Source organism: Ictidomys tridecemlineatus, chromosome 4, assembly GCF_052094955.1.
Source record: "Ictidomys tridecemlineatus isolate mIctTri1 chromosome 4, mIctTri1.hap1, whole genome shotgun sequence".
Taxonomy (NCBI): Eukaryota; Metazoa; Chordata; class Mammalia; order Rodentia; family Sciuridae; genus Ictidomys; species Ictidomys tridecemlineatus.
In genome coordinates, this window is record NC_135480.1 from 103,605,302 (window position 1) to 103,615,570 (window position 10,269).

At 36.9% G+C, this 10,269-nt stretch overlaps 1 protein-coding gene across 9 annotated transcripts in view; it reads left to right on the plus strand.

Annotated features, from left to right (window-relative positions):
* Window positions 1–4,361, plus strand: part of Arhgef12 (Rho guanine nucleotide exchange factor 12) — a 138,491-nt gene extending 134,130 nt beyond the window's left edge. For all 9 annotated transcript variants that reach the window (XM_078047171.1, XM_078047172.1, XM_078047173.1 and 6 more), the window contains one exon: window positions 437–4,361. In XM_078047171.1, coding sequence (XP_077903297.1) covers window positions 437–447 — 11 coding nt within the window. In that variant the 3' untranslated portion in view covers window positions 448–4,361. The remainder of the gene's footprint in view (window positions 1–436) is intronic.
* Window positions 4,362–10,269: the final 5,908 nt, after the last annotated feature.

The following is a 10,269-nucleotide window of genomic DNA, read 5'->3' on the forward strand; positions in this document are numbered from 1 at the left end:
AAATCAAGCAAAAGCTCTTGTCTGCTGACTCTGCTATTCCTTCTCGCAGAAGAACTGCAGTTGTCAGTTCCCATGCTATACTCTCTTCCTTCTTTCTCTCCACCTTTTCGAAAGCAGAAGGTGGAGCTGTGGGAGGTCTGGTAAATCACAGATTCAGGGTGAGATGTGCTGGTGTGACTCCCTTGTATGGAGGGTTGTTCCTCAGGTCCTGCTGTGCTTTCATGCCTCTTCTGACAGGGACAGGGTCTCCCCTTGACTACGGTTGGGTGTGTTCAGTGCAGCAGTTTATATTCATTTGCTTGTATGCTTTTGGGTACGCTTTTATGCTTTTTTGATTCAGAAACAAATGTATAACCATGCCTACAGATTTCATGGTATTCTTTGCAGTGTTCATTTGTTCTTAAGCAGGTTTCCACATATCTTTATGTTTTCTCAGATAAAAGTTAAAGCCGAGTGTCCTGGAGGTGACTGCAGGTTGTTGGATTTTGAGCATTGGCCTTGTATCAACCACATCCTGGTTCCAGTGTGGACACAGAGAGAGTGTGACAGAGGATCTGCCTGTGAACCACTTGGGATTAACTATGTCCTGAGGTGCCCAGAGCAGGACTAGTTCTTCACAGTCTGGCAGCTGCACTGGTCTGTCAGTGAGGGAACGTCTATTCTCTCACTCTCCTCTCCTCACTGTCGGAAAGTCGTTTTGATTCAGAACAAAAACCAAATGTATAGAGCTTTGGGTGTAGGATATGAAATTGTACTTAGACATAAGAAAAAGAAAATCAGATGTATTTATTTGACTTCATTCCGTATTTGAAAGCACATTTTAATTTTTATTTGCCTTGTTTATTTTAATTGAGTAGTGAGAGTTCTGGCCCTTTGTATTTAGTACACCCAAGGATCAATTGCTCCTGAAGTAAAAAGGTCAGGATGGGGTATTAGGAGGTTGGGTAGAGAGGAGATGAAGCAGAGGGAGGAAAAGCATCTCATCTTCACTAATTGTGTTCCATACTCTCTGCTGTGCAGCAGGCTGATTTTCTGAGGGTCACCTCAAAGGCATGGTGGTCCCTATGTGCAGAAGATGTGAGCTATGTGCTGCCCAGAGGTCAGAGAGTAGTGGGCTTCCTCCTACCCTAATGCAAGCACTGCTTCTCTATAGCTGGAATATACCCCTAATTAACAGGAATCCTCAACATACTAAATAGCAGGCACTTGAAAATGGGTGTATTCTCTTCTGTTGTCATCTTTTCTAATGAGGGTTGGGATTTGGGAGGGAGAGGAAAGCAAATTTTTTATTTTCTTGACTATAAATTTGTTATTCTTGATATTGTTTCATTTTTATAATTCTACATTAGACTTTGGCACTTGTAAAATCATTCCTGCAGATTAAGCAGGAAGTAAGAACAAATAAATGGAAATGCTTCAGTGGTGGTGGGGGTTGCTAAGGAAGGGTGGGATGGGGGTGGGTAAAGAGTTTGGGAAGGTTATCTAAAATGAATCACTACTGAGTTGAACCATGGCTATCGTAAGCCACGGGTACTGCTGATTATAAGGCCAGTAAAATATTAGTACCTGGAGGTTTGACTCTAATTTTTTGCACTGATGGTGCCAAAGGGCTCTTTGAGTCACGAGGAGAGCCAGGGTGGAGTGAAAAAGATATGGTGGAGGAGGCAGAACTGCTCACACCAGCTCCAGAATCACTTCCTCTGACCTTACTGCCACAAACTCTGTCCATACTGGGCCATGACTGACCTTAGGAATTGCAGACCAGAGCATACACTGGATACTGCAGGCAAAGTGTTGGTAACTGCCTGCTCTAGGATGAATAGCAGTATTGGCAGCACCTACAGAGGATATATATGTCAGAATTATAACTTGAGAACTCCTTCATTTATATTGGCTTTCTGTGTTTTTCTTTGTACATTAGGTAAATGTATTTCTGGAGTATTTTGCCAACTAAAATGAATTCATTTGTCAAAATTGTAAATTCTGTTAATAAAGAAGGAGTTCACTCATTGTTCACATCTTTCAGTAGTGCCCTCTGAACTCTGTGGGTAATCAGGATGTAATTTTTTTCTTCACTGCAGCCCCCTTCCTCAAAAACAGAAGCTTTCTCACCACAAATGGTGAGGATTCCCAACTACTTCTATAAACACCACTACAACTTAACAAGCTTATTTATCTGCATCCAGATTCCTGTTTCTGTCCTTTCAAAACTGATCTATGTTTTTAGGTAGATCAACTTGGATCTTTGTACCTCATCTATAAATTGAAATTATATTTCAAGTCATAGGCCAAGTATAATTTAACTCAGAATGAAATTGAAAATGTTTAGAGGCAGAAGCTAACAAATAAGTGAAGCTTGGAATTTGGAACTTTTCTGTATCTCTTAGGAGAAGCAAGTAGAAACCAAATGGTTACATTGTGCTGCTGGAAATAGAATAAAAAGGGTTAAACCTGTAGCCACTTGACACTAAAACCTTCAGGAGAAAGACACTACAGGGTCATTACATAATTCTTTAGCACTCAAGAAGGTTGTAAGTTAGCAAAGTTTGGGTTTCTCTTCTAGTTCAGCCAGTATTTTGTTCTTAGTAATTATTTACTTCTCTTTTCTTGCAATTTAGCCTTTCCTTGGCTAAACAGGGCTAACTGGAAAAATACTTTGACTGTAGCTCTAGTACTTTGAAATACATTCATGCCCCAAGATAAAGTTAATTCTGAAATCTATCCTACTACTTTTAGTGTTCTTTTGACCTTACCATCCTAATTTCTTCCCTTCTCCTTCCTAACCTGACCTCCCACACTTTGATTTCATTTTGGCCATTTTAATCATATCTGTTTGACTTTCATATTATATCTGTCCCCCTTCAGGGAAGATAGAATTAGATATTCCTCCTGTCTTTGAGTGAAATTGGTTACCATTAAAGGATTTTCCTCAAAGTTACGTAACTAGAAGTTGGAATCTGCTGTTGTACTGAGGAGTGTGATGGAGGCAGACAACAACCTTCCCTAAGCCAGAAAGTTACATGATGGCTATGGAAGTGACCTGCACTGATACTCTGTTCTCTCCTGTGGGCTTACCGGCTCTTTTACTGTTAAGTGGCAAATTACATTTGGAGGGTCTCCTTCCTTTTCAGAGAATAGACTTAATCAAGGCAAATCAACAATCCCCCAAAGTGCTATAATTTTAAATCAGATTATTGCCATGACCATATGTTTTTGTGTAATTTAAAATCAGCTAACTTAAACTTCCTGAGCTATGTTGACTTTTAGAACCTAAATTGTAATTCTTACATTGCATGGGAGGTAGATTTCCTAAGATTTTTGGCTTTCTTTCCCACAAAACAACTTCTAATGACTATTAGGATGAATCCCCTTTTAAAAAATTTTGTTTGTTTGTTTTGGGGGGAGAAAGAAGTGACTGTGGTAATACAGGAGAAAGGCCTTTTTTTTTCCCCCTCTCAATTATTTAGAAGCTAAAAGAAAATAATTACATTTCCTGTGAGTTTTCTTTTACTCGCATCTTTTTTTTTTCTTTGATGTTAGTAAACTTGGCACATTTCCTGAGGTGTTGGTACCTCACACTGGAAGTCCTCTTCTCTGAAGCTGATATGATGTTATTTGGAACTACTAGAGCTTTGGTCATGGTTTCCTTTCCTGCATGTCACAGAGGGCACCATTGAGAACTGTGTGCATAGGACCTCAAAATACAAAATTAGCAGGAACTTATAGCAGCTAACTGTGGGCTAGCCTACCCTCCCCCCAGTAGTACAATTTTTGTTTTTTAAATCATGTTTTTCTGACATTTCTGCACCCTTTTCAGAGTGATCTGCAAAATTATTCTTCCTTCAAGAAGAGTTCCTTTTGTCTTGTACCTTATGCCTTCCCCACTGGAACTGAGGGTTTTGATAATAAATTAGTAGGAAAAAAAAATGTTCCTTCTAGAAGGAAGCCTCCCTGCCATTCCCAGGTGCCAACTGCTAAGCAGGTATACTGCAAAAATGGTAACTGAAACGTGCACACTGTTGGTTATTTTTAATAAACCTCTTCCTACTAGAACATTTTATTTTCCTTGTTCACCATACAATCATGTACTCTTTAACAGAAATTTCTTTTAAAAAATCTGGAAATATCTTTTAAAAACTTTATTAATAATCATGTATTTTTACTGATCACATTTTGAAATGCCTAAAAGACTTTATTGTTCTAATTATCCAGATGTACCTTTGTAAAATAGCTCTTTTATGAACTAGCTGTTAAGGCTGTATGTTTCTGGAGCAAAATATTGGTCGTCTAAAATCTTTCTGTTTTCTGGGGTTTGGGAAAATAGAAAATAAGAGTTCAAATATTAAATAAGCTTAAAGGAACCAGTATGTGACTTTTTATTTGAACACATTCTTCATTTACCTTATACAATTTATTTAGAGAAGTCAAAGAGTCAAAGAGCCTTTAACTAACTCATCTTACTGACGGTGACTCTCATACATCTTACCACTTGTTGGAGCGTGTTTCCTCTGGTTGGTTGATCTCTGTAACGTGAACTTCCATGCTAATGATTACCCTAGTACTGGTCATGGTTTCCTTCCCTGCATGGCACAGAGGGCACCTAGCAGTGGGGCAGCTTTGTTGCTGTTTTTAAAATATATTTATTAAGACATAATTCATACATCATACAGTTCTTCCCTTTAAAGTATACACTCCTATGGGTTTTGGTATATTACATTATTAATTTCTTAAAATTTTGGTAAAATATATGTAATGTAAAATATGCCATTTCTACCATTTTTAAGTGTACAATTCAGTAGGATTAATGGGCCAGCTTTTATGGTTCACTTGACGATAACTCTAGTTTAATACATGAAAAATATGGTATCTTTATTATCATTCCTATCCCCAGTGCTGAGCTTCCTACATACCAGTTTTTCTATGCTTTTAAGGTGCCATTTCAACTTAGAAAGCTCACTGACTTTTGGTATTTTCTGTATTTTGGTTTGGAAATTAAATTGTAATTTGACTTATTTTGAGATAGTATTTTAGTTTTCAGGCATTTAGGGGCACATTTGGCTGGTAGACCTAAGCAGCATAACAAAAAATGCCATTTTAATATTTTGTAAGATCTTTTAAACCTATTAAAAATTAAGATGACTTAAAAGTAAAGTATTTAAGTATTTATACTCTTAGCTCTGTAAGAAATGAACTTATTTTACTCTTAGTTCTGTTTATAAGCATGTGTGTGTGTGTGTGTGTGTGTGTGTGTGTGTGTGTGTGTGTGTGTGTGTGTGTGTGTTTGGTAAAACAAACAATATAGCATTCCTATTTGCTTTCAGCCATCTTCTCATGGAATGGAGAAAATAAAACTGTTGGCATTTGAGCAGTCACTTCTACTTTTTATTGCTCTCTTTCAAGCCAAATGACCAAAAGTTTAATACCAATTTCAAAGATAAGAGGCTCTACTCTTATTTTTAAACTGTATTTAAAAGTTGCCTTTTAATGAAATTTGATGTCATCTTGATATTTTATGATGAAATATTACAAATAGCTAGATTTAAGTGTTTCCCTCCCTCTACTCCTGGAATGTCAGCAATAATTCTTTTTACTAACTGAAAACACTTCCTCAATTTTAGCTGTCAGGGAATATGTTTGTTTCCATCTGTTACTGTTAGTGAGAAGTCATCATTCCTTAAGCACTGGCAGAGGTCTTGGTTTGAAAGCATTAAGGTAGATAGAGCTGTTTTCCTAGCCTTTTCTCTCATTGATGAGGGTACTTTTTGATCTACCTGTAGCATAAAGATGGATTTACAAGCATTTTGAAATAAATCTCTTTGTGCACATGATCACAGGATTGGGTCTGTCTGCACATGTGGTGATCAAAGATACTAATTAGGGTTTATCTTGGTAATTTATTTAAATTTTTGGAGAAGTATTTCCAGAGGGGGAAAAATTACTATTATTATTTTGTTTGTTTTTGTTTTTGATTTTATTGAGATGGTTTCTTGTGTTGCCCAGACAGTCCTTAAACTTGTGATCCTCTAGCCTTAGCCTCTGAGTAGCTGGGATTACAAGCCTGCACCACTATGACAAGCCTGTTATTTTAAATATCAAAGGCAGATAGCATGATACATAGTGCAGTGATATTCAGTCTTTTTGATCTCAGGGCTGATTTACACACTTAAGAATTATTCAAGATTAATGGAGAAGCTTATGAATATGTGGACTACTTCTCAGTATTTACTATATTCAAAATTAAAATGAAAAAATTTACATAATATAAGAATTATTATAAAAATAGCAATAAATCCATTACACATTAACATAAATCACATTTTTATTTAAAAAAGAGACTCTTTTCCACAATTTAAAATAGTTATTGAGAAGTTTTTGAACCATCTTGAGTCTCAGGTGTAAAGGACAGCTAGGTTCTTGTATGTGCTTCTTCATGCTGTCTGTTGAAGTATGAACTACAGAGAAAGTCTAGTCTCCAATATTTATTTTTAAAAGGGAGAAGTATTTTAATAGCCTTTTCAGATAATTATAGATTATTGATGTGGTAGATTTTTAAAAGAGATGCAATGTAGAATCTAAAAACATCAATGAAATTTTTATATTCCATTACACTGAAAATCCATTGGCCCCTTTTACACTTTAAATGTGTGAGAAAAGGTATCTTTTACCCATGCATGGTTTCATAATATCCTTTATTGGTCATTTGGAAGCATTAGTTTACTGAGTTAAATATGCCTTCCAAATATTGACATATTTCTTTATATAAAGTCAAAAAATCACATTTTTTAAATTAGAGCTTTATAATTATACATATTAGTTGGATTTGTCCAAAAAAACTCATACATGCATGGAAGTCAGTTTGAGTTCTTCATCCCCCTCAGCCTCCCCCCATTCTCTTTCCTCTACTTGACTTCCTTTTGCTTATCTGTTATATTTGATTGGTTCCTTATGTAATCTTATCCTTCCCTCCCCCTTTCCTTTATTTTACTCTGTCTTCTGCTTATGAGAGAAAACATTTGACCTTTGAGTTTCTGAGTTTGGCTTATTTCATTTAGCATGATATTCTCCATTTCCATCAACTTACTGGCAAATGCCATGATTTCATTTTTTTTCTTTATGACTCAGTAGAACTCCATTACATATACACCACAGTTCCTTAATCCATTCATCTATTGATGGGCATCTGGATTGATTCCATAATTTAGGCAGTATGAATTGTCCTGCTTTAAACATTGAGGTGGCTGGCTGTCTTGTTGTAGTATGCCAAAAATCATATTTACTTCCCAATTGATTGTATCAGAAAAGTGTAAAAGTGGTAGATGCAAATTTCCAAAATACTATTTTTCCTTGAAATCTTGAATTTTATGATTGACAGTGAATGTAGTTGTTTGTCTCAAAGTGATAGGCTCACTTTTTTCATTTTTGAGAAAATACCTGCCAAATTCTTAAGTCTGTTCTTTCATTGCTTACAGTCATTCTTTGAGGTTAAAATGTTCTTCTGTTTAGAAAATGAACAAAGAGTGAAAACTGGCTTGTTTTGTTTCAACCCAAACATTTGCACAAGTACTTTTCCTTCATCTGCAGTTAGGGTACTCTGGTATGCAGCAGACATACTTTATGCAAACTTTCCATATCATTACAGAATAAAAAGAAAATGTGGGGCTGGGGGTATACCTCAAAGGCAAGTGCACAAGCCCCAGTTCCAATCTCCAGCAACAGTGTAATAAGAAAAATAGTGTGTTTTCAAGGATTGTGACTTTATAAAACTAATAGGGTTTAAAAAAATTTTTTTTTTTTGTACTGGAAATTAAACCCAGGAGTACCTTAACCACTAAGCCATATCCCAGGCCCTTTTTTATTTTGAGACAAGGTCTCAGTAAGTTCCTTAGGGCCTAGCTAAGTTGCTGAAGCTGGCTTTGAATGTAGGATCCTCCTGTCTCAGCCTCCTGAGCCATTGAGATTACAGGTGTGCCCCACTATGCCAGACAAAATTATTAGTTTTTACTGCTTCATCCAGGGTATTCTTAAAAGACAAGGCAGATCTGTATTGCAAGTGAGCAGTGAGGAATGGAGTGACTGTTGGTGACACTTGGTGTCACAACCTTGGTCTATGCTAGCCTCCAGTAGCTTCACCCTCCATTGTTTCTGTGTCATCAGTGTAAACGACAACATGGTAAAAAAGGCAAATGGTGTGCTAGTAGTTTTATGGAAATCATTTTGATTCTCCAGACCTCTGAGAGCATCTTGGACACCCCCAGAGGTTTCTAGGCCACACTTTTGAGATCTGTTGGTATAATGAAAAGCGCCTGACTGTGGAGGATTGGGATTCATTCCCACCTCTTCTACTTACTTGCCCTGTGACCTCGAGCAGGTTACATTCTTGGTTTCCATTTTCTCATCTGTAAATCAGGGAACATAATAGTCAATAGTTGTTGGGAGGATTGAGTGAAAAATTACCAAGCAGGGGTTCAGTGTCTCAAGAGTTGTTTTTCATTCTAGGATCTTAATCACAAGACCAATTAGTTTAGAATATATAAATATCTCTCTTGCTAATACAGCTACATTTTATGTCTTTTTTATTAATTTTTATTTATATATGACAGCGGAATACATTACAATTCATATTACACATATAGAGCACAAATTTTTCATATCTCTGGTTGTATACAAAGTATATTCACACCAATTCGTACTTTATAGGTGTACTTTGGATAATGATGTCCACCTCATTCTACCATCATTTCTAACCCCATGCCCCCTCTCTTCCCCTCCCACCCCTTTGCGCTATCTAGAGATTGTCTATTCCTCCCATCTCCCCTCCCTACCCCACTATGAATCAGCGTCCTTATATCAGAGAAAACATTCTGCATTTGTTTTTTTGGGATTGGCTGACTTCACTTAGCATTATCTTCTCCACCTCCATCCACTTACCCGCAAATGTCACAATTTTATTCTCTTTATTGCTGAGTAATATTCCATTGTGTATATATGCTACATTTTCTTTATCCATTCATCTACTGAAGGGCATCTAGGTTGGCTCCACAGTTTAGCTATTGTGAATTGTGCTGCTACAAACATTGATGTGGCTGTGTCCCTGTAGTATGCTGTTTTTAAGTCCTTTCTTATCCTAGCTTTGTACATTTAAATCCTAGGCTCTTGGCAGAGGCTATTATGTATTTGTGTTCATTTAAAAAAAATCCTCTAGTTTAACCCAATTGTTCTATTTAAATGTAAAGAAAGAAAAATGATCCTTTACGTTTGATCTAGCAAGAAATTTGGTTTTCGAGAAACCTGTGTTTTGGGCTTCTTGTGTTTTGGTGCTGCTGTTAAAGGGTCTGAGTGCTAGGGTGTGGCTCATTGATAGAGTGCTTACCTAAAATCAGAGCAGAGACTAAAGAGAACTCAAGTGCCCTTGTATAGTCTGGGTACCATCCCAGCATGGCAAAAAATAAAAGATCATACAGTGTGGGATAGTAGATGTTCCAGAAACTTTCCATTAGTTTGGTAGTGATTTGTGTCTAGCTGCAGACCCCCATCTACATGCAGGGTGTTAATACTTCTTGGATTTGTCTTCTAGTCAAAGCTAGATCTTGGTAGTTTTGAAACATCTTTATTCTCTTCAAATATGTAAACTGTTTACTTTCTTTTTAATTTCTAATGGGAATCTGAGTTATCGGATGGTTATTTGATGAGTTTGTATTTTGTCTTCCTAAAAATGCATTGATTGCCTTGTCTACTGCACTGAAGAGAATAAGTCATGATAATACTTTGAAATCTTTTCTGAACAAACTGAGAGCCCAGCATCATGGCCTAAAATCTAGTGTAAAGCAGGATTTCTGGTTTTCTACTCCATCCATACCAGGGAAGCAAGAGCAAACCAAACTTGAGTTCTCTCTAATCTCTGCTCTGATTTTAGCTGATTGTCTCACCTGGAACAAGTCATATACCTTATCTGGGCCTCAGTATTTTCATCTCACCCTGAAGAAGTTGGATAAGGATTCTTCTCCTTAAGGTCCTTCCAAATTAGATGGCCCATGAGCTTAATGACATAAGAAAACAGACGGAGTTACCCAATGGCTTGTTGGGTCATTTTAGGTGATCTTGTGTATTGCTCCAGATAAGAGTGTGATTTTAACCTCACTTGCTGAGGCCTGTCCCTTACAGTCCTTTCTCCCCTCTGCTTTGGGCATCTGTCTGTCTTCTGGTAGCTTCTTCCTGTTCATTGTTACCTGCAGGTAAGAAGCATTATTTTTCTCTCTTCTATTCTTCCTG